We start from the raw sequence: 23,889 nt of genomic DNA, 5'->3' as shown, positions 1-23,889 counted from the left end.
TCCGTATCCACTCATCTGATGATGGACATTTGGGCTGGTTCCAACTCTTAGCTATTGTGAAAAGTGCTGCATGTAACCTTTTAATGGGCTTTATATATTTATGATTTTTATTAGAATTTCTTTCTGCTCCTGTTTGATTTTTGTACTCAAAATAGTGTCCAAAACAAATGTTTTCTAAAGCAAATTATAAAAAAAAAAAAAAAAAAGAAAAAGGAAATTGGATTATATTTTGAATTTATAATCAATTCTACATTGATATTGATAACTCTTCAGCTGTAGATTTGAATTGAACATGTCAGATAAAAACGTTAAGTGTGATTACAGGAAGCCAAATCTGGGGTATTTTGACATATAAATGTGTAGTTACTCTTTTTAAATGGATCCTATGAGGTCCACTCTAAGCAATTCTCTAGTAAGCAAAGTTTCTATGAAAGGATAGCTACAGAAGAGTCTTTACAGACCTCATGGGACTTTGTGTTTGTGCCTGCAGTGCCCGTGATTACTCTGCACCAGTCAACTTCATCAGTGCAGGGCTCAAGAAAGGAGCAGCAGAGGAGGTGGAGTTGGAAGATTCTGATGACGAAGAGAAACCAGTTGTTAAGCAGGATGACTTTCCTAAGGATTTTGGACCAAAGAAATTAAAAACGGTAGAGTCTTTATCGAAGTATTGTGACCTTAATAATATCCTTCAAAGCTCATTGTGGCCAAAACATTTCCTAGCGAGGGAGAAGCTCAGCTGGAACTGGTTGTGTGGTCCTCTCTTTGTGGCAGCAAGTTGCTGTGAGGTGTGAAGCATGTAGTGCAGTCGCTTTTCTCTCCTGACACACATCACAGATACTTTTTTTTTTTTTTTTGTGGCTGGCCTATATAGGGGCTGAACCCTGGACCTTGGTGTTATCAGCACCATGCTCTAACAAGCGGAGCTAATCAGCCAGCCCATAGATACATTTTTGATTCCTATGACACTAAGGCCCTATAACTGCCAAGCCTTTTCCCTCTTGGCCAAGCTTTCTTTGATTTTTCTTTTTCCATCAACTAAGCTTTGATTATTGTTCTTTGCAGGGTGGCAATTTTAAGCCCAGTCAGAAAGGTTTTGCAGGAGGAACCAAGTCTTTCATGGACTTTGGCAGCTGGGAAAGACACACAAAAGGAATTGGACAGAAGCTTCTTCAGAAGATGGGCTATGTCCCTGGACGGGGCCTTGGGAAGAATGCACAAGGTATCACACCATTGCCCTGTCATCTTGCATGGCAGAGGCTAGGCAAAGGGAAGAAGAGGGGTAGTAGGAGGGACAGTTTGCTGTTTCTCTGCTTTTTCCCTTTTAAAAGTACTTTATCTCTGCAGCCTGGTTTGCCAGCACAAGACAGTTGTGCTCCTAAACTACTCTGCTTTATCCAGACTCAAGTTTCATAAAATACTTGTTTCAGAGGGAAGAAAAAGGTTAGGGTCTAAAACCAGCTGCAAACAGGTTGAAGACAGGCTTCTTTTTTGGCCCGACCAGTGTTTCTAAAAAAATTATTTTGTTGTCAGTGCTTAAAAATCAGATAATTTCACCTCAAATTCTAGATTTTTCCTGGCAGTATTTAGTTTAGCTGACTCATAGTTGCCCCTGGACAGTGCACATGGCCTTCTCTTGGAAGTAGTCTCCACCAATCGCTGTTGTCTTCCATCCCAGCCCACTTTATTCATTTACATGAACTTTCCTGGGCCCTAAAGGCATTGAGGTTTTCATTCCCTGATCACAGGGTTTCAGTTTTGCAAAAACAGTTATTTGTCCTTCAGGAATATCAATAAAACATTGTATGTAGCTTTTTAATAGCTAGAGACATATAGCTGTAAAACTGGTGGAGCAAATCATGCATTGGTCACCTTCATCTTTGCTCAGTAGCAGAGTCTCCTCATGTCCTCTCACACCCAGCTCCATGCAGATACAGCCCCTACCTCATATTCTTACCTCCTGGCTACCAAAGCCACTCAAACCATGCAATTAGATTCTTCCTGCAGAAACTTTTTTCCCTCTTCTTGAACTATTTCTCATGTGCAGTCTCTAACTGAATATAATCAAAAGTATTCTCTATAACTCAAAATCTAGTCTCTAAATAATTGATAAAGTTAAATACAGGTTATGTGTTGAAAATATCAGCTTTATGAAAAACACATGAACTTGAGTGAAGATAGAAATGTTGACCTGGAATGAGAATGAGGGGACAGTTCTTATTTGAGATTTCAACAGTACTAAATGAAAACTGGGGTGAAGATGAAAAGTTTGGAGTGGGGAGGAATCTTCATTGGAATGTTGTGGTCCTGCTTGTAAGCTCTTTTATGAGAAAAATAGACCATTTATTTCCAGGGCTTAAACATGTCAAAAAAAAGTTAAGGAGAGGAGAAAGACCTACTAAGAAAAATAGATGGGGAGTCTGTTGTTAAATTGCAGCTTCACTTTAATCAGAATCAGTATATTGGGGGCTGGCTGGTTAGCTTGGTTGGTTAGAGTACAGCCTTATAACACCAAGGTCACAGGTGCAGATTCCCATACCAGCCAGCCACCAAAAAAACCACCAAAAACCCAGAATCAATATATTATCTGAATTATTACACTTTCTGTAGTAGAGACTTCTAAATTAATGAAGTGTAGAATTTAGTATGCCTGAATGCTCATTTATAAGTGAATTGTTCTGTTTTTTTTTCTCATCTGCTGAAACAATGACTCCAAGTGGAAATGGAAATCTGTATTTAGAACGTAAATAACCTAAGTAAGGTCAGCACACTGTTCTGTGGTAGTATGAATGCTCAGAGGTTTGAAATCACATGGGACATGAACGGTATTCCGAGGGCAGGGAAGAGCATTCCTTCCTGTGTAAGGAGCAAGGAAGTATGGTTTCACTGAATGGCTATTCACATATATGAATTGCTGTCTCCTTTTATCTTTTGCTGAAATTTGACAGGTATCATTAACCCAATTGAAGCCAAACAGAGAAAAGGAAAAGGAGCTGTGGGGGCTTATGGCTCAGAGCGTACCACTCAGTCCCTGCAAGACTTCCCTGTGGTTGACTCAGAAGAAGAAGCTGAAGAGGTAACCAGAAGTCAGGAGACGTGGGTGGGTGGTGTCCTGTGCCATTTCAGATAGCTGTCTGTTCAATCATTCTGTCAGTCTTCAAATGTTTATTGCATACCTGCTACATGCCAGGTACTGTGGAGGAGGTTGGGTGTACCATGATGAAAGGGCTTAGAGCCTGGTGGACAGAGACAGACAGTAAACAAGCAACTACAGCATGGTTAGAAAGGTCAGTACCTGCTAGGAGGTGCCTAGGTAGAAAATAAGGTTGGGGGAAGGGTGTTGACCTACTTTTAATAAATAGTATGGTCAGGCAAACCTCTTAGGGAAGGAAACATTTCAATTGAGACCTAGTAGAAGAGAAGGCACCAGCCATAGGGTGAGCTGAGAAGGCAGAGGACACTGAGAAACTGAGCTTGATGATTAAGAGACCATAAAGGAAGCCGTTGTGGCATACAAAGCAGGGAGCAGAAGGAAGTGCATTTGGAGAGGTGGACAGGCCACACCACAGGGACCTGAAGGCCAGTTTTAGGTGCTGGGGTTTCATTCTAAGTGCAGTAGGGAGTCATCTGCTGGCAGCTATGTGTCCCTTTACTCCAGTAATAGAGGGACCAGCTCTCTTGACTGAAATATTACTCTTTTTCTCTGTGCATTTACGGGAGAGAGCAGGATGCTGCAAAGAAACATGATGTTATTCTTCTTGTCCCTGACCCCCGTCTTTTAATGAGGAAGGAGACATTTGATAATGTGGGATTGACAACTCAAAGTTGGGGTTCTCAGACTTAGAAGCTGACAGGTACTAGGCATGCAACAGAAATGACTAAGATGAGCAGGTTTCAGACAACAAGCAGTGGTGGGGACTGAGGCACACAGGTGAGGGTGCAGCCCATCTAAAGGCGTAGGCTTTATTCAGCTCTAGGAGATTATTGCCATATGAGGCTGTGGAGTCAGTACAGCGTGATCTTCTGACCTTCTCAAAGTAGCCAGAAATCCAGATACTTTTAAAGAAAAACTTACAAGTTTAAACCAGTGTGAATAAAACAAAATGACAGCCACAAAACCAGCTTCTGAGGGCTCAGTGGTACTATCCTGACTGCCAGTTTCCTCCTGCAGAAAGGTTTTGCACATCCTGACTATAAAGTATACTTTACTTTGAGACATAAGGGCCTCCTCATTTATCTTCATTTTTAATCAGAACCAAGGATCTGTGTACTTAAAAAATCCTTTATGTCGTATTTCTAAATTTTATACGAGGTCAATTTAAAATTATTGCAGTGCCTGCCCATAGTAAATGCTCAGTAAATGTTGCCTTAATCCTCATTTTTTTTCTACCTCCAGTTTGGTGCACCTGCCTCCTGAACTTCATTATTTGTAAGAGGGCGGGTGGGTGTCAAGGACTATCAGATGGTTTTAGTATCAGGCAGGTGCAATCCTCATAGAACCTTGGGCACATAAATCTAAGACAGTGGCTGGTAAATGTCTGTTAATGGTCTCATTGGCCTTACCTCCTGTAAAAAGTGGTTGTTCCTTGTTGTGACTGACTGCATCCCTCTGGTTTAGGAGTTTCAGAAGGAACTGAGCCAGTGGAGGAAGGACCCAAGTGGAAGCAAGAAGAAGCCCAAATACTCTTACAAGACAGTGGAAGAGTTGAAGGCCAAGGGCAGGATTAGCAAGAAGCTTACTGCTCCCCAGAAGGAGCTTTCTCAGGTCAAGGTATGGAGGCCCTTCAATACCTGGTCCAGGACTTGTTGGAAAACACAAAAAAGTAATCTCACACCCCAGAGTTAATCACTGAACATTTTCTAAGGTTTGTTTGGTCTTCTCTCCAGGCTTTTGTGTGGGTACTGTGCATGTGCATACATGTGTGTATCTTGCTTTTCTCACTTGATAGTAGCATGTTCCCGTTCATTACTCTCACTTATTTAGTAATAGTTACCAAGTTCCTACTCTTTGCCAGGCACTCTTCATGGCATTATAGTGGTCAATCAAACAATGTTCCCATCTTTCTGGAGCTTACAGTCGGTGAATTTAGTCACATTCCTGTTACTAAAAACTCAACAGGAGCATCATTTTGCATGAGTGCGTAATTCCAAAGAGTGGCTGTACTATGTTACTTGATCCTACCTCTATTGTTAGTTCTTTAACATTTTTCTGGTTTGGTTTGGGTTTTTGGTAGGTTTATACATAAAGCTTTGTCTTTGTTTCAGACATTTTTTAGGATAGATTCCTAGAGGTACAATCACCAGCTTAAAGAATACAAAAGTACTTAACGCTTTTAAATAGTGGGAAGTTTGTACTAACTTTCTCTGACCAGGAATGCAGGAGAGTCTTCAGGGCACCTTTGCCAGCATGGAGTATTTTCTTTTTCTAAGATAGATTAAATTTTCAGCCACGGTTATGTGCATATAGTGTATTAGGTTTTCTGTTACTTTCCCAAGTAGCCAGAGAACAGTGGCGACAGTTGCCTGTTATAGTTTGCTGTAAGTTTATAATGTGTGTATCATAGAACTCAAAGCTTTAAGTGCAGTTCTTAAACATCAATGTGTTGTGCATCAAATTATCTGGGGGACCTGATAAGAAATTCAGGTGTCTAGGTCCCACTCAGAGATTTTGAGTCAGTAGATCGAGACTGGGAACTGGGACTCTTATTTTCCCCTAGTGATTCTAATGCAGGTGGTTCATGGATCACACTCTCATTTAAAGTGACTATAAATACTTGTTTCAGAAGTACAGTCCATATTCATATTTCCTCAGTTTCCCTAAAACATTGGAATTAGCTCATTTCCTAGGTTGCCTTTGTCCAGTAATTGGTTTTTTTTTTTTTGGTATGTTTTATTTTTAAATTAAAAACAATTTTTTATTATTACAAGAACAGTGTGTAATACATTTTAGAAAATTAGGAAATACAGAGAGGCAAAAATATGAAAAATATCATTTTCTATCCTCCCAAATATTATCAAATTTTAACACCTTGACGTACATTTCTCTAGATCTTTTTTCTATATTTATATGCATATACAAGGGTACTTCAAAAAGTTTGTGTAAAACTTGAATTAAAAGATAGTATGAATACTTGCATGAACTTTTTGAAGACCCCTCATATATGTTTTTTACCAAAGTCTGATACATACATACATACATACATATATATATATATATATATATATTTTGGTGGCTGGCCGGTATAAGGATTCAAACCCTTGACCCTGGTGTTATAACACCTCATTCTAATCAACTGAGCTAATCAGCCAGCCCCCAAAATGTGATATCTTGATTGTATTTGTATATGTTGTTTTATTATCTGTTTTGATCAGTACAGCCTCTACTTTTCCATTTAAATAAATTTTCATCTCCACTAACAGTCCCTGTTGAAATTGCATCAGTCTTCCTAAAAAGTCTTCTCCATCTGGCTTCTCCAAAGGGATCCAATTTAGAACTGCGTGCTGCATCTGATTGTTTTGTCCCTGGAGTCCCCTGTAATCTAGTATAGCTCAGATTCCACTTCAAGAAACACTGCACATCTCCAGCTGTGTTGCATAGTGTGGTTCTCACACACTTCCACTAGCATCATGCCTTCCCCTGGGCTTAGTTGTATGTTTATCAGGGCAGAAATGGTGAGTGTTAACCTGTGTCCCTTCTGTCACCTTCTCCAAGGTCATAGACATGACAGGCCGGGAGCAGAAGGTCTACTACAGCTATAGCCAGATCAGCCATAAGCACAATGTCCCTGAGGATGGGCTGCCGCTGCAGTCCCAACAGCTGCCACAGCCTGGCAAAGAGGCCAAGACCCCGGGCTTTGCGCTGCCTGAGCTGGAGCACAACCTGCAGCTGCTCATCGACCTCACAGAGCAGGAGATCATCCAGAATGACCGGCAGCTGCAGTACGAGCGGGACATGGTGGTCAACCTCTCCCATGAGCTGGAGAAGATGTCTGAGGTCTTGGACCATGAGGAGCGGGTCATCTCCAACCTCAGCAAGGTCCTGGAGATGGTGGAGGAGTGTGAGCGGCGGATGCAGCCCAACTGCAGCAACCCCCTCACCCTGGATGAGTGCGCCCGTGTCTTTGAAACCCTCCAGGACAAGTACTATGAAGAGTACAGGATGTCGGACCGTGTGGACCTCGCTGTGGCCATTGTCTACCCTCTCATGAAGGAGTACTTCAAGGAGTGGGATCCCCTCAAAGTGAGCTGTGGAGAAACTCAGCCTATCTGCCCCTCGGTTGGGGTGTGCCCTTGCTTAATGAGGTTGCCCCGAGGGTGAGCAGGGTAGTGGATCTGCTGCCCCTCAGCTGCTGTGTGTGTCTCCTCAGGACTGCACTTACGGCACCGAGATCATCTCCAAGTGGAAAAGCCTCCTGGAGAATGACCAGCTCTTGTCCCATGGCGGGCAGGACCTCTCTGCAGACGCCTTTCACAGGTACTGCGGGGTTGGGCTCTGCACTCCTGCTGCTGACTCCTGGGGGATTGGGAAGGATTGCTAAAGGCTGGGGAAGGTGGTAATACTTGTCCTTTAACCCTCTGCTCCTTGCTGGCACTGTTCCAGGAATTTAAATTCATTCATTCATTCTTTCTTTCAACCTACCCTTGTCAAGTGTCTGTTGAGTGTCATGCATGTGCTAGGTGCTGGGCTTACCCTGGGAGTACGGCAGCCAGCCTCTGTCTACAGTACACAGGAAAAGGCAGATGGCAGACAAGGAAATGAACAAATAAAGACAGGCTGCACACTGGCTATAGTGATAGAGAATAACTTAGTTGGGACAGAGGGCTTTCACAGGAGGTGACATTTAAACTGTGACTCAGAGGGTGAAAGGTGTCAGCTGTGGGTAAAGGGCTGTAGGTGGGAAAGCACTGCATTCCTGAAAATTGGGCCTTGTGCTGAGAGCCCCAGTGATCCTGAGCAACACTGCCAGGTGGGCAGGCACTACCGAGGAGACGGGCCTCTGAGGTAAGAGGACAGCCACAAGAGCAGGAAGAGGCAGGCTCAGGTTTGGCCAATCTGGGGACCAGCCTGATGGTTTTCTGCAATTTGGATCTCCATGCCATTGCCTTTGTTTTCTTATTCTAGAGAGGTGGGTGGTGGTGGTGGTGTACTTTGTGTACTTTGAAGCCAGTCCAGGCAATTAGCCAGCCTGTCCTCCGCCTTTCTCCCATAGGTTGATATGGGAAGTCTGGATGCCTTTTGTTCGAAATATCGTCACCCAGTGGCAGCCAAGAAATTGTGATCCAATGGTAGACTTTTTGGATAGCTGGGTGCACATTATTCCTGTGTGGATCTTAGATAACATACTGGACCAACTCATCTTCCCCAAGCTGCAGAAGGAGGTAAGGCAAGAGTCATGGGAAACAGCTGTCATCAGTAACCATGGGGACTTGCTTAGTATTTCTCTTTATTATCTCAGTGCTGTTAAAATGCAATTAACCAAATTTGTCAATACAACTGTTGTCCTGTACTGTTAATTACAGCCTTTTTCTCAGCACTGTTTTCCCCAAATCCCCCTTAAGAGGGAATTCATTTTCTTGATTTCTTCAATAAAATTAGAATTATGCTGTTTCTGAGATGTAATACAATTGAATGGGTATATTTGTTTAGGTCTGTGTTTAGGTGGAATATAAAATGCCTACAAGGCACTTTGGCCGCCTCTTTATATCTGACGTTTTCCTCCTTTAAATGGAGACTCTGTCCTCCACACACATGCAAGGACTGTGGGCCACACCAAGAAAGCATGAAGCTTCCTCCCCCAGGACAGTGCTTGCCTTTAACTACACAGGGGTGTCATGTGACTACCCCAGTCTTCATGAACTGTGTCTTTCCCCTATTCACTCTGCAGGTGGAAAACTGGAACCCACTGACAGACACTGTTCCCATCCACTCTTGGATTCACCCATGGCTGCCCCTCATGCAGGCACGGCTGGAGCCACTCTATTCCCCCATCCGCAGCAAGCTGTCTAGTGCCCTGCAGAAGTGGCACCCCAGTGACTCCTCTGCCAAGCTCATCCTCCAGCCCTGGAAAGATGTCTTCACCCCTGGCTCCTGGGAAGCATTCATGGTTAAGAACATAGTGCCTAAGCTGGGTAAGGAAATGGGAAGAATGCATTCCAAGTCCAACTGCTTCAGTGCCCTGGTTTCTGTGGCTAGCAGTAATGATTTTGTGTCTTCAAAACTGGGCTTCTGAGTTCATGACAAAGCTTAGCACACAGTATTTCTCACTGTAAAAATAGATGTCATGTTGTACACTGAGGCTGAATATAGATGTAACTGAGGTCCTTTTTGTATGACTGTGTGTTTGTGTGTGTGTCTGGCCAGTATGGGGATCTGAACCCAGGACTTCGTTATTGTGAGGCTGTGCTCTAACCAACTGAGCTAACCAGCCAGCACTTTGGGGTCCTTTTTGCTGTTTATTTATAGAAGTGACTAAAAGTGCAGTGACATTGTTAGACTCAGTGTGCTTTGTGGTTTTCCTGATTGGTCCAGTTTTGGCTTCTAATAACAGGATAGCTATTGGTATTCTGAAATTTTTATGGTATTTTATTGTAAATTATTAGGGAGTTATTTCTGGGTTAGAGGAAAAAAATGATTTTTAAGAATTGTTATGTCAAGAGCTTAAAGTTGACTTTCAAAAACAGATCAAACACTGACATTGTTTGGTAATTTGCTCTCTGTGCTTCTGTGGTTTTGCCTGTATTAAAGCTAAGTCTTAGAGCCTGGGTCTCTTTTCCAGGGATGTGTCTTGGTGAGTTAGTCATTAACCCCCACCAGCAGCACATGGATGCTTTTTATTGGGTGATAGACTGGGAAGGGATGATCTCTGTCTCCAGCCTTGTGGGACTTCTTGAAAAGCACTTCTTCCCCAAGTGGCTTCAGGTATGCTTTTTTTGCTTTGTTTTGGTGGGTAGGGGTAGAGAAGAGGGTTCACTTAATCTTCTGCCAAGGTCTGACTGCAGGTGCAGTTACATAATGAAAATAAATTACATGATAGGGTAGGAATGCTTTAAATAATCATAGTAGTGGCCACCACTTATTGAACATTTGTCATATGCCAGATGCTGTTCTGAGCATGTTATTTGCATTATTTCAACTCCTCACAACTCTATGGGGTAGGGACTGTAGTATCCCTGTTGTACAGCCATGTAGGCTGAGGCTCCGAGTTTATGTTTAAGGGCACTTAGCTACCAAGCTCACTCCAAAATCCACACTGTTAAGTGCCAGACTGTTCATCTCCTGTAAAGTAGTGTCACCAGCTTGTAGGACCAGGATTGAAACAGATGGCCCCCTTCAAAAATTTTGCTCCCATATAAACTTGTGGATGCAAGTTTCTTATTTGTTTCTTTTTGGCAGGTGCTGTGTTCCTGGCTCAGTAACAGCCCCAATTATGAGGAGATCACCAAGTGGTACTTGGGTTGGAAATCCATGTTTTCAGACCAAGTGCTGGCACATCCATCCGTCAAAGACAAATTTAATGAAGCACTTGATATCATGAACAGGGCAGTGTCCTCCAATGTTGGTGAGTGAAGATTTGTGTTTTGGATGTTCTGGCCAAGTTCCATGTTTCTAAACAGTAAGTGATACAGAGTCAGAATTTTCAGGTGCCTATACCATAGCTTCCTCTCCGCTCCTACAGATACTGACTCTTACCCACTAGACAGTTATGTGGTCAGCTAGCTTCCACTGCCCAGATCTGCCGTGACTGACGGGTGTTTTTTCCTGAATGGAGACTGGCTTGAGTTGGATTCAGACGATGTCAGTCTAACCCCAGGGTGCACCTTCTTAAACACTGTGCTGTGTAGCCTAAAAAGTCCATTCATGTGTCTGCTCAGTCAGCCTTCGGTGTGCTTCTTAAGTGTAATAGCTCATAGTGTGGAGTCAAGGGGTACAATCTAACACTTAGGCGTTACTTAACCTCTATGAGCCCCATTTTTTTTTTTTTACCCATAAAACAGTAATCGTACCTACTTCATAGGTTATAAGAGGGGTTAATTTAAGTAAGTTAATATGTATGGTGCTCAACAGTGGTGTCATTGTGTCACAAATAGACAGTTCACCATCACCAGGCAAAGGCCAGTACTGCTCGTTAGCTCATGTGCAGCAGTGAAACTGCAGCTAGTCTAACCTTGTTTCAGAGAGAAACTCAGTGAGGCCAAGAGCTTATTTAGGGTCATATGGCTATAGGGTGGTAGTTGGGGCTGGAATTTCTATTTCCTGAGTCTCTAAGTCTTTCTACCTAGCCTATTATATGAAAACAGAATTCATAGATTGTATAACTGTATATAATGTTTAATGAGACAAATATACTTCTATGCTTCTCTCTACTTATCCAGGCCCTTTGAGGGCCATCTCCATTTTCATGTCTTCCTTAGCCACCCCAGGCCTCATGTTCCCAGAACTGTTCCTTGTCTGTGACCCAGAGCACTTGGCATTTGTGGTCCTATATTGTCTTCTAAATACCCCTGTTTCAGCTCCCCAGATTCATTCTAAATTTTTGTAGGGTAGGGGGTCTGTAAGAGTAAGTTAAAAATATAACCATTATTAGGGCCAGCCCATGGCTCACTTGGGAGAATGTGGTGCTGATAACACCAAGGCCATGGGTTTGGATCCCTATATGGATGGCCATTTAGCTCACCTGGGAGAGCATGGTGCTGACAACACCAAGCTGAGGGTTAAGATCCCTTTACCAGTTATCTTTAAAAAAAAATATATATATATATATATATATATATATATATAAAACCAGTACAGGCCATATGTTTTTCAGTGTACTAAAAGCTGCTTCTTTGGCAGCTTGGGAATGGAACAGTGGCTAATGCTGTCAAGGTTTCCAGCTCTGAAAGCTGGAATACCTGAAATACCCCTTGCAGATATTTTGTTTTGCGTTGAATATTTAATAATTTCTCAGATTATAAGATATTAGCCAGAAACCTTCAGAATAATTTTTGAGACTAACCAGTTGCCTAAACTTCTCCCAAAGGTTTTTGATTATCTCTGCTTTGTGTCTTTGAGGCAGAGGGGCCCTTCAGTGGGCCACTAGCAGTCTGGTGTACCCAGGCCTGGGCCAAGCATAACAGTGTCAATTTCCATACATCTTGGAACACCTCTATTCACTGCCATTCCACTCCATCTGTCTCAGGTGCCTACATGCAGCCAGGAGCGCGGGAGAACATTGCCTATCTCACCCACACAGAGCGGAGGAAGGACTTCCAGTATGAGGCCATGCAGGAGCGACGGGAGGCTGAGAACATGGCCCAGAGGGGCATTGGTGTGGCCACCAGCTCTGTGCCCATGAACTTTAAGGACCTCATTGAGACTAAGGCTGAGGAGCACAACATTGTCTTCATGCCTGTAATTGGGAAGCGACACGAAGGGAAGCAGCTCTACACTTTTGGCCGCATTGTGATCTACATTGACCGGGGGGTGGTATTTGTCCAGGGTGAGAAGACCTGGGTGCCCACCTCCCTGCAGAGCCTGATTGACATGGCCAAATAGACAGCAGCGGTCTGGAGCAGGCTGGAGTCTTGAACCTGAGAGGGACGTGTTAGGAATAAACAGTATTTTAAATCCTCTTTGAAACGGTGACCTCTCTATTCAGGAGATATTCCACATCAGGCCAGGTCACCAGGGAAGGATGTAAAACACAGTGATACTACTTTAGAAGTGCATAAATCTTTATACCAAGACCTTACATGGTGTATTGTCCTTGAAACAGGACAGCCAAGTTGATAGATTTCCTGTTCTTATTTCTGAACTTTGGCCACTGCAAAGAAAGCTGTTGTCTGCAGTGACTCCCTCCATGGTGACTTTTCCTTTAGTCTCTGGTGGCAGCTTCTATCTCAGCCAACACTGAGTACATTATAGTGAGTTCAGGTCAGCACCTGAAGGGTCTTTGGTCTTGTTCATGATGATCTCAAGGTCCTCACAGTCCTGATAATCTGGTTCTTCCCTAAATGCCCAAATATCTGTGGCAAGTTGTTCCAGCTTTTGTACAGGGAACCAGTGGACGGAGGTGTCATTAAATATGTCCATGTACTGTGAAGTCTGAGGAAACTCAAGCTCCTCCAGTCCTTTTAAAATCTGAGCAGAAAAATTCAAATGTAAAAACCTCATGGTCACAGTAATCCCTATTCCTCTGGGTTAAATTTCCATTTTACTTGTCACCCCTGTTATCCTTTTTGAAAAATAAGGAATAGGATATTTTGCTTTAAATGCTTTTGTGCAATGAATTGGAAGCCCCAAGGGCAGTGGATATGTTGGACTGTACGGAGAGCAAAGGAAATTAGGAAGAAACTAAGATGCGTTAAAATGCCATAGCTTTCTAGATCACAGACCCATATCACTGTCTTCAGTTAACCCCTCTTGAGTTTCCTCCTATACATGTAAAGGAGGAATTCTTCACAGGAAAGGAGAAACAGTATAATTTCACACCCTTTTCTGTCCCAGTCCCTCATACCTTTGCAATGTAGGGATAATTTTTCTGCAGAATCCTTGTCAGCAACCTAGAAATAAAAAGAAAACATGATTAGGAGGTATGAAAATAGTTTTACCCAATTAAGACACACAGAAAGGCAAGATGACCTAAGTATAGTAAGAATTCAGAAGAAAACTTGGGGTGTTGAGTAGGTTAAATAGTAGAAAATGTGAATACCCCAGTGCCCATTTCATCAGTAGAGAGAAATGACAGAGCAGACACCTAAGCACTGTGAGACAGGAGAGTGCAGGGCTGTAGGCAGAGACATCAAATGGTTTTCCTGTTTTTCAAAGCCTTTCTGTCTGTCAGAAGGGAAGGGAAGGAAAGGACTATTGGCCAAAAGACTCCTTAACTTGCTTCACAGCTTGACTCCGGGTTCCGACAGCTTCTGTCTTTAGGAAGAGCATTTCCAAGTACAGAATAGTCATGGAAACATTTCTGCTTATGAATTGGTCTGAGGTACACCTGACAGACTTGGCATTCTCAGGCTCACCTTTCATCAAGTCCATTGAAACTGTTCCCAATGATGACCATCTTGGAAAGAGCATCTAGTGACCAATTACTCCACAAAAGATTGTTGTACAAGGCTGTCCCGCAGTGGAGCATGTAAAAGATGGTGGGCTCACCACAAATACTCCGTTTCCCTTCCTGGGGATACAGTATTAACAGGTGTAAACACTCTCATGGGATACTGCTTACAGCAAGGTGAGGGAGAGGTAAGGGTAGAGATTAATAATGAGTTGAAGACAACAACAAAAAACTAAACTCCACTGTGCAACAGGTAGTAGTGCATATGAAATCTATACAATTATATGGAGCTAAAAAAAAGGAAATCACGATTTTCAGAAAGGACTCATGTTTACTTAACAAATGTGTGTTCCGTGAACACATAAAGCTTTGGGTTAATGAGGGGGTTTCTTGGGTCTGTGACAGCAAGGACAGGAGGAGAGGCAGTGGTTATTGTTCCCCATGTACTGTGCTCAGCGATCTTCCACACTTCCCAGGTCACTTCCTGCAGATCCTCATCATAACTGAGTCCTCTTCACATGTCCCTTGGAGGGCTCAATCACCTGCTCCTGAGAACCACTGTTCTATAGCTGAATTCCTTAGCAGGGAACAAAAGGCTCCTCTCTTGCAACTTCCCTTATGTTAATAACAAACTGGTAGTGGTTTCCTGAACAGCCAGCTCTGCACAAGCTGCCTGCGATCCTGGTTCTCTCCCTCTAGCAAACTCCTGGTAGACCTTCAAATCCCAGCTCAGACCTAGGAAATCTTCGATCCCTCCAAACCTCTCCTGTCTAAGCTCCTAGCACAAGGTTCTACCTCACTGTTTCATTCATGATTTACTGTATACAGTCCATATGTCCTGTTGTGACCATGGGATCCCTGACAGAGGTTGGCTCCTGGTCTCTCTAAAGTTCCCTGCCTAGCACAGAGCAGGCACTCAGAGATCTGAAATGAATGACAGTATTTTGGGACTTTCCCATACTGGGGAATGGCTCTTCTCAGCTGGGCCTAATTTTCATGCTACGTCATAAGCAATGATATGGCAGTTTTGTGACACACAGAGGAGTCAAATGATTCTATAATCTCCAAGATAACACAAAACTAAATTCACAGGTATTTGCTCATACTGGCTTTATCCCTCTGCTTGTGAAATGAATTTCTTTTTTCCAGAGGTTTTGTGGGGTGCAGGGGTGGGCAGAGGATTAATTGACAACTCAGCCAGGTGCTATGGGTGTAACTGGGCTATACTTCTCTGAAAGAGAAGGCTCCCAAATGCAGAGGGGAGATGTTCCATCTCTTTTCATTACCTCCCCTGGGACAGGGTCATTCCAACCAGATGGACCTCATTTGAGGTTCCCAGACTGTGCCATCTTTATTTTTTAACAGTGATAGTAAATACCAACTTAGCATAATTTCTGGACAAAATTCTCACAAGAATTTTGCAATCCTAACATGTTCTGGTTCCTGCTATTTGTGTAATTTAAATTTTTCTGATGGGCAGAAAGGAAGCCAAAATGTATGTAATTGATTGGTCACATAAGCACTGGAAAAGCAAGCGAGCAGTGGAGAGGGATGACCGCCATTTCAAAGAAAACTGGCGTCCATGGGCAGAGCCTGGGGTCAGTCTGGTCGGATTTATAAAACCCTCCCCACTTCCCTTTCCTAAACCACTTACCTCGTTCTCACTGAGAACACTCATACCAAGGTTGTTAAGAACTGCTATTTCAAGTTGGCTAAACAGAGGGTCATATACCCAGCAGTGACTTCTGGGAATCTAGAAGGGAAGAATGAGTTGCTTATTTCAACACAACATCTGCTTGCACACCATGTGCAAAACCAGGGGAGGGAGAGATGAAGATGAATCCAAAAACTTGTTTACCTGGCACTTTTCCAGGAGGAGAAGCAAAAATGCTAGCTGGTTTCTAGCTATGACACAGGTGGCAAAGTTTCCAATACCATAACACACACACTTCATATGGTAGGTTCCCGGGATCAGGCTCTCTCCTGGGATGGAGCCAGGGGCCACATCTGACTCATCCTGCAATGAGTCAAGATGCAGGTTTCCAAGCACTTTTGAAAAAGTCCCCACAGGAGCCTTTAGTTGTTCCAGATGTTTTGTAAGACATCTGTTGATGGTTTCTGAAAAAGAAGGCCCCCAAATATAATCAGAGGGTATGCTCTGACCCTGTGAACCAAGTCATCCACAAGAGAAACCCACAGACCCAGGGAATAAGGGAGCAGGGCAGTAACGGCGTCAACTCTTCAGAGAGAAAAGCTACCGGCCTCACTCCCAAACATGCCTCAGACACACAGCCATGTCTACCACAAACTGAGAGGCTGTCCTGGCCCCTGGACTCCCATGCTGAAAACCCAGGAGATGTCTTAAGTAAAAAAGGATTCATTCATGGGCACAGTGAAACATTCTAATTTAACAGAAGTACCAGCGAAAACACAGGCTATACTCTGAAATACCCATTTTTTTGATGGTAACAAAGAATAGAGGAACATAGCTCTCAAATCACACTATAAATCGCTGGGAGTAAGAATGTTTAATGTGGAAAAAGTTCAAAGGAAAAAAGTAGGGTGGGGACTTCAAGAGTCTCATGAAAAATACTCTGTTTAAATCTTCTCATATAGAGATGGGTTCTTTTGTCTGCCTTTTATTATACTGCTACTGAATTTAGTTGAATAAATCTGTACGCAAAACAAAAAAACAAAAAGCCATACATTCCAACAACATAACCAACTTTCCCTTATCAAATTTGCAAAGATATATTTAAATAAGACCTCAGGCTAGGAAAAGTTGCACGAAAAGCCGGCTGTTTATGTCCCTGCTGGTAAATAGATGGTAAAAGCTTTTGGAAAACAACTTGACAATGGATATCAAGTTGGTCACTTCCTTTCACTTAACAATTCCACTACTGGGAATATATCCTACGAGGATTATCCTAAATTTGGTAAAAGCTTTCTGCATAAAGTTGCTCATTGTAAAGTTATGTATAAGAATAACTGAAAACCAAATAAAGGAAAAAAAATTAAATGTCCCTCAATAAAAATGATAACTATAGTAGGTTCACACTTCATGCATAAACATTATGTTGCCACACATTATGTTTAGGAAGAGATTATAACTGAGAAAAAATATACACTGTAATATCAAGGAAAAAAGAGCAGGATAAATATAAATTTCAGCAATAATGATAATGACAGCTAACATTTATTGACTTCTGTATAGCAGACAAGTGCTGTTCTAAGCACTTACCAGCCTCATTTAATTCTCAAAACCACATTACAGGATATTTATATCACCATCCCCATTTCATGAATAAAGAAACTGAGGGTCAGAGTTAGTTAAATGCCAAAAGACATACAGCAGTTAAGGGGGAAGTCAGAATTAGAACCCAGCATTGTACACCACTCTGAAGTAAAATATTCTCAAATGAAGATTGGATTCCCTTCTTTGCCCACATTTGGGCCCTCCTCCCACTCGTACCCTCAGCCAGGTGGTACCTACCTAGTGCTGAACTCCAGAAATCAGAGATAAGCAGGTCCTCCCTGTTGAGAAAAAAATGGCACAATCATCTACCATCCATTTCAGGGCTGCACAACAGTGACTCTCCTCACCATGAACTGGATGCACGGAGGATTAAGTGCCTCTCAATGCAGAGCTCACCTTTCCTGAATAATAGGAGGGGGATATATACTGAACACGTCCAGAGCCAGAGTGTGTACTGCTGGAGCTCAGAGAGGGCAGGAGAGAGGGCTTCCTGGAGGAGGCCCCTGATTTCCAGGAATGAGTCTGGGTCTTTCTGTATCCTTCATACACAACAGAGCCTAGTACCGAGTGGCAGCTCAATAAATTGGTTGTTGAATACTCAGATTTAGCCTTTCTGAGCTTTAGTTTCCTCATCTCTGAAATGGGGATTAACATCATACCTATCATGGAGTGTTACAGGAGCAATTAAATAGGTTAACCCTCTTAGCACAGTGCCTGTGCCCATGCGCATGGCAGGTACCCAATAAATAGCCTTCAATAATCCTAAGGGAAAAGTAAAAGAAGAGACAAAACCAAATGCCTGGGCTTTCCTTATTTAAGTCAACTGGTTTCCGCAAACCCAGAGCAAAACAAAGTTAACAGTGAATTAAAATAAACTGAATTTGAATCAACAAGCCATAAGCCAGAGACTGTGTTTAGAGGGCACAGAGAGAAGTAGAGAGAATTGAAAAAAATCTGCCCAGAGGCTGCCCCATGTTCCTCACAGAAGGTAATGGAGAGCACTAATGTACATGGTAATACTTTGTAACTGCAGATCGGCATGTAAAGAGTTGGGCCCCTCTCTACACACAACAGTGGTGACCCCAACACACTCAGGGGTGCTGGGAGGAGCAGGGAGATCCTAGGAAACACTGAAGAAGTTTAGGTAACAATATCAAGGGATATGAAAAGTGCCTTCAGGGTTCTCCAAACCCCTAGGCACACTCACTTTCATTGGCACCTTCCAAGTAGCTGCTGTCTTTTTTTTCAGGCTCAGCCAGCTGGTTAGCAACTTCTTTCTAGATAGAGTTAACCTCTGGGTCACCACTGCCTCTTGCCCTTAATTCTAGGCGAGAGGAGCACACAAAATTAGTCTAATTTTTGTGCCTGTGATGGCCCTTCAGATGCTGATCTGAGGAAGTGCTAACTAAAATTGTTATTTATTGAGCCTAATAGGACTGCAAATAAAGGTAATAATACTAAATACCGACAGTGGGTAACACTTACTGAGTGCTTCCTCTGTGTCAGGCACTGTGTATGTGCTTTCCGAGGTACAGAGCAAGGTACTGGGGCATTGGGGGTGGGATAAGTGCCCAGAATAATGGAGAGCTGGTAGCACTGGTTTTGTAGTCACAAAGATCTGGGTTTTAAATCTAGTTCCATACATTATCTATGTCTCTTTGAGACTCGTGACCTACCAGGATCCTAGCGTGACTGTGACGTTCAACAATGATAAAGTGTGTAGAATCCTTAAGCAAGTGCCAGGAACATAGTAACTGCTGAATAAACTAATGATGCTAATAATGATGACAATCACATGTTCATGCCACTTCCCTAGTGTTAACAGTACCAGTAATAATCAACATTGGTATAATTTAATAGCAAACGCTGGCACAGCGCTTACCACGTGTCAGGAAATGGTTTAAGTTTACTAATTCACTGAATCCTCAAAACAAGCCTACATAGGTACTATTTTCATCCCCATCTCACAGATGAGAAAACTGAGGAATAGAGATTACAAGTTGCCCAAGGTCACACAGCTGTAACTGCAATAACAAGACTGACAACCATTATTGAGCTCTCACTATGATCCAGACCTGTAATGGACTGGTTACCTCCGTTGAATCCTCAGAATGACCTCTTAAAGGATTTGCAGTATATCCCCACTTTATAGTTGAAGAGACTGACGTTCAGAGAGGTGCCCAGCGGTGCGAGGATAGGAACCAGGGCAGACCCCGAACTCACTCAGCGTCCCGGATGAGACGAAACAAGACTTCGCTGTCCACCTCGAGGTCCGCCTCCCGGCCGCAAGCCACTGCCTCCCTGCGCCGCAGTCGCCGGACCGCCGAGCGTCTCTTCCGCGGCGCCGCCGCCGCCGCCGCCTGCCTCTGGTCTAACGCAGCCACCGAGGCCAGCGCCATTGGCCTCTGACGTCATCAGCACGCGGCGCACTCGGCCCTAAGACATCGCCGCGCGCCGGCTCGCCTGAAACTTTAGGGGGCGGTGGGCGGGGCGGCGCCAGACCTAGGGCCTCTGCGGTGCGCGTAGGTACCGGGCAGGAGTCGGGGTCGTCCCGCCACCTCGCACATTCCGGGTCCTGAGTCCAGAACCCCGAGCGCCAGGCTGCTGGGTACTCCGGTGGGTGGGCGGTGCTCGGAGGCGCGGGGACACCGAGGGCGGGACCCCAGGCCGAGGGCGGGACCCCAGGCCGAGGGCGGGACCCCAGCCGAGGGCGTGACCGGGTTCCGTTCGACCCCTAGGCCTTTGCCCACCATGTTCCAGTCCACTGGAGCTGAGGCCAGACACTTTGCAGAGCCCTCTTGCGGTTACCGATCCCTTCCCGACATCAGGGGCTGTGTCCGGCAGCTTCTTGGCCTTTTGCAGCCATTAGCGCCCCTTTGCCAGTCCTGCTAACCCATTGAGATCACTTCCTACACCACTCCCACCACTCCCAGGCCTTTACCAGCCACTTCTTGCCTCTCCCGGTCGTTACTGTCATTTCCCAGGCTACCAGAGCCTTTTCTGGTCACATCCTGACACCGGTTCGTAACCTAGGGCCGTTACTGGCCCCTTCTGGACCTTTCAGAGATAAGAGAGTGGACCCTGTCAATGTAGGGCCCAGTTCTCTGGATCAAGGGATAGGGGATTTCAGGCTTCTGTCCTTGGTTCCAGGAACTGAGATGTCCCCCTCTCCCCCAAATGCTCCATAGAATACGATGAATATGATCCTATGGAGGGGCACCCCAAGATGTCTAGAGCTGGGAAAAAATAGAGATTTTATAGGCTATCAAAGATTCAGTGGGGTCCTCTCTAGGGACTTCTCTCTTTAACAAACTGTATTGTTCCCACAGATGGCAGGATGGTGAGCAAGAATTTGAGAGACATGAAACTTGAAGAAAGTGACAATAGCAGTACAGTTTTAAAGTGACTGAAGGATTGTCATGTGGCAGAAGTAGACCTTGTTTTGTGTTTTCCTGGAGAGTGTTATCCAGACCAGTGAGTGGAGGTTACTGGCAGGTTGATTTTAGCTTGGTGGAAGGGTAAATTTAACACTGTGAACCGCCTGTCTCTGGAGGGAGTAAGCCAGAGGTAGTCAAGGTAGTTTTTGGAGGAGAGTGCGGGAGACAAGGTTTACAGTAAATGATGCCAGGGCCCCTTCTGACACTGAAATTACATGATACGCTGAATTGTTTTTCTTTTGCGGGAGTTTGAAAGCCATTTGATTTAAGTTCTCTTTCTGGTTTTTTTTTTTTTTTTTTTTTTTTTCCCCAGCTCTAGAATTCTGCATGTTCAGATTACTTTAGGGCTGTGTAGGTGACAGTTCCTTAATTTGGGTTCCATTTTTACTATAGCAGCCGCTTTATTTGTATATTTGTCCTTAACGTCTAGAGCTTTTTCACATTAATCATTTAATCTTATCTTCTGTAAGGTGTGCTATATTTACCATAACTGTTCAAGAAACTGAGACATTCTGAAGTCTCTGCTCCCCTCCCTTTTTTATTTTGAAACGTAATTTTCACTACTGTAGAAAGCTCTTTTGAAATATACCATTTGTTTAACACTGTTGGGTCACATGCTTTCTCATGGGTTTCTGAAATAATCTATTCCTTGTGTCTGTTTCAGAGCCAAGGCACTGATGTTTGAACTGGAAACTTTAAAACTTTTAAAAGAACCTTCAGGATGGCTTTGAACTAGACAACCTAGAAATCCATTCGGAACATCGCCTCCAGCATGCACCTTCCCTTTGGGTTTTCTTGAATAGGAGCTTGAAGAGGTTATTCTGTAGACAGACATACTGACGCTCATGGAACCAGACTAGTGGCTTTGATTTTTCTGATAGAATTATCTTACTTTATTATATTCCTTGTCAGAGTTCTAAGAGGTGTAGAGATATTCATGGAACTGAAAAGCCTGCAAGGAAGGGAAGTAGCACTTTCATGCTGAAACCTAAGCAAGTGGCAGTTGTGGTTGAAAGCACTTAAACCTACCATGTTCAGATTCACTTGATTGGGCAGACAGAGGAACGGTCACAGCTGGGGAGAAAGAATTGAGACTGGAAAAGAAAACCCAACGGAAGAGAATGAGGGTGACTGGAAAGTAAATGGCCACCTCCACCTCCACAGAGACAAAGCCAGCCTCTTGGTGAGTATTCAGGCCTTTCATGGTTTAGCTCTCGCCAGTCTGCCGGATGGATCTTTTGAGTTCCTTGAAAATCCCCGGCCAGATTGTCTTGATTTTATTAAGAAGAAAATAAAAATGCCATGTCCTCAGAGCAGCCAAATTGATCATGTGAACGATTTCTTTCCAAAGCAAATGTGTTTTAACTTTGCAAGCCTCTTGCAGTGTTCAAAGGAATCTGGCATTGCAGATTAGAAAAGATAGCTGCAGCTGGATCATGCAGTCAGCTTTGATAATAATGTGGGTGTTGTAGTTTTCACTTTGGAGAGACAAGGAAAGGTTGCAGCTGACAATTACACAATGAGAAGAGTGTATTTGGGTATTATGCAGTGTCTACCTGAAACTCGGTTCCCTTCTCAACCCCAAATTGGTTAATCCTTTCTCTTAATTTGGTTCAGCAAACTAATTAGGGAGTTGAAAGTGAAAGGTGTGGTTTAACTAGAATTAGCAGGATTTAGTGACTGATTATGTAGGTGGAAATCAAAAAGATAGAGCAGTTCAAAATAACACCCAAGTTTTCTTTTGTGTGCCTGGCAGAGCAGGAGTCTTTCACTCAGAGATCATGGGGAAAGGAGAGGATGGGGCCAGCTGTGGGTTTCTGAGTTGGCTTTGAGACATTTTTGAGCCTTTTTGATCTGGACTTAACCTGTAGCCGATTGAACATCTGACCCTGAAGCTCAGGAACGTGGACCATGCTAGCACAGAGTTGGTGCTTGTCTTCAGGAAGATGAAGTGGGAACCGGGGAGGGAGGTCCAGGAGAGGGTGCAGATCCAGAGAAGAGCACAGGTGACAAAGTGGTCATACCCCTTCCTTATGCTACAGCCTGATAAAGGTGTTTTCAAGATTTAGAAGTAAAACTGAAACCCAGCCTTTGGGGAGTTTGCTTTGTGGTCTTAAAGAGGTAATCAAATAATAATATTAAGTAATTATAATTATACTGCAGAGTTACAAGAGTCTTTAAGGAAGAACAGAGGGTTATGGAAATTCAGAAAAAACATTCCTTTTGGCCTAGGGAATCAGAAGGAGGTCGAGTGGAAGCATGTTTGAGGGATACTCAGAGGCCTGGTAAGGTTATGACTAGTAGACAAGTTCAGTGTTTCTCTGTAGACTCTCATGGGCCCCTGTTTTCCCACTGTTATGGAAGCACTGTCCTGCAGTGAAATGGTGACAGAGTACACTATGGGCCCTCAGCAAATGTTTCTTAACCGCCTGTCTCTGGATGAATTCTGGGTAGAAGGGCTGTTGCCAGAGAGCATCGCGCTCAAGAGTTGTGAGGAGTACATCTAAGACACCCCTAACTTATTTTACCCCAGCCTTAAAAAACAGTGTCCCACACTGTTTGGTTGTATAGCTGAGGTTCAGTGCTTCCGATAAGAGCCATCATTGTGGCTGCTTGGTTTTTCCTCTAGCTGCTCCTGCCTTTCTAGGCAGGACAGTGTCCCACACTGTTTGGTTGTATAGCTGAGGTTCAGTGCTTCAGATAAGAGCCATCATTGTGGCTGCTTGGTTTTTCCTCTAGCTGCTCCTGCCTTTCTAGGCAGATGGTCTGACGGCTGGATAGAGCATATTTTTAGTTTGACTCTCCTGCACTTATGGAATTGTTTTATCTATTTGTAGTTACTAGGGTTCTTTCTCCTCCAGGGCCACCAGAAGGCTTTCAAACACTGAGTAATGAGCCCTTGTCAAGTTGGGAAATAGGAAACTGCATTTAAAATGCCGTGAGCTCTGGATAAAAGGGAACATGTATCTTTTCTATTCTCTTGCCAGGTGGAATTATTTTTTCCTTTAGGATGGTTCCAAGGTAAAGGAATAAGGAGATCCAATCGCGAGGGGACCAGTGGAGAACAAAGCAGAGGTTCACGGTCCACAGCCTTAGCTGAGGGGAGGTCAAGTCTGCAAGTCACAGGTGCATGTTCTTAGGAAGCACTGCCAAGGCT

General features: G+C 43.7%; 3 protein-coding genes across 3 annotated transcripts in view; 2 read left to right on the top strand and 1 right to left on the bottom strand.

Annotated features, from left to right (window-relative positions):
* Nucleotides 1–12,616, top strand: part of TFIP11 (tuftelin interacting protein 11) — a 17,829-nt gene extending 5,213 nt beyond the window's left edge. Inside the window, exons 3-13 of the mRNA XM_008578286.1 lie at nt 491–647; nt 1,063–1,219; nt 2,946–3,073; nt 4,616–4,768; nt 6,710–7,237; nt 7,365–7,471; nt 8,208–8,376; nt 8,883–9,126; nt 9,774–9,916; nt 10,391–10,556; nt 12,177–12,616. Coding sequence (XP_008576508.1) covers nt 491–647; nt 1,063–1,219; nt 2,946–3,073; nt 4,616–4,768; nt 6,710–7,237; nt 7,365–7,471; nt 8,208–8,376; nt 8,883–9,126; nt 9,774–9,916; nt 10,391–10,556; nt 12,177–12,532 — 2,308 coding nt within the window. The 3' untranslated portion in view covers nt 12,533–12,616. The remainder of the gene's footprint in view (nt 1–490; nt 648–1,062; nt 1,220–2,945; nt 3,074–4,615; nt 4,769–6,709; nt 7,238–7,364; nt 7,472–8,207; nt 8,377–8,882; nt 9,127–9,773; nt 9,917–10,390; nt 10,557–12,176) is intronic.
* A 77-nt stretch (nt 12,617–12,693) lies between these two features.
* Nucleotides 12,694–19,694, bottom strand: SRRD (SRR1 domain containing). The gene is made up of 7 exons (XM_008578285.1): nt 19,519–19,694; nt 17,533–17,573; nt 15,898–16,157; nt 15,694–15,792; nt 14,005–14,159; nt 13,494–13,539; nt 12,694–13,117 (listed from the first exon to the last, which is right to left on the bottom strand). The coding sequence occupies exons 1-7, from the start codon at nt 19,692–19,694 to the stop codon at nt 12,896–12,898; spliced, it is 999 nt and encodes a 332-aa protein (XP_008576507.1). The 3' UTR covers nt 12,694–12,895.
* A 1,004-nt stretch (nt 19,695–20,698) lies between these two features.
* The window catches only part of HPS4 (Hermansky-Pudlak syndrome 4), a 33,514-nt gene continuing 30,323 nt past the window's right edge, over nt 20,699–23,889 (top strand). Inside the window, exons 1-2 of the mRNA XM_008578283.1 lie at nt 20,699–20,769; nt 21,397–21,915. Coding sequence (XP_008576505.1) covers nt 21,875–21,915 — 41 coding nt within the window. The 5' untranslated portion in view covers nt 20,699–20,769; nt 21,397–21,874. The remainder of the gene's footprint in view (nt 20,770–21,396; nt 21,916–23,889) is intronic.

Source organism: Galeopterus variegatus, unplaced genomic scaffold, assembly GCF_000696425.1.
Source record: "Galeopterus variegatus unplaced genomic scaffold, G_variegatus-3.0.2 Scaffold1656, whole genome shotgun sequence".
Taxonomy (NCBI): domain Eukaryota; kingdom Metazoa; phylum Chordata; class Mammalia; order Dermoptera; family Cynocephalidae; genus Galeopterus; species Galeopterus variegatus.
Note: the sequence above shows the minus strand (reverse complement) of the source record. Positions and strands in the feature narration are given on the sequence as shown.

What these genes read in the sequence shown, in the direction of transcription:
- SRRD (XM_008578285.1), bottom strand. Translation starts at nt 19,694, where the DNA reads ATGGCGCTGGCCTCGGTGGCTGCGTTAGACCAGAGGCAGGCGGCGGCG. An exon ending in TTTCTGGAGTTCAGCACTAG is followed by an intron (nt 16,158 to 17,532) that starts GTAGGTACCACC and finishes CTTCTTTTTCAG; the next exon opens with AAACCATCAACAGATGTCTT. An exon ending in GTGTTCTCAGTGAGAACGAG is followed by an intron (nt 14,160 to 15,693) that starts GTAAGTGGTTTA and finishes CTGTATCCCCAG; the next exon opens with GAAGGGAAACGGAGTATTTG.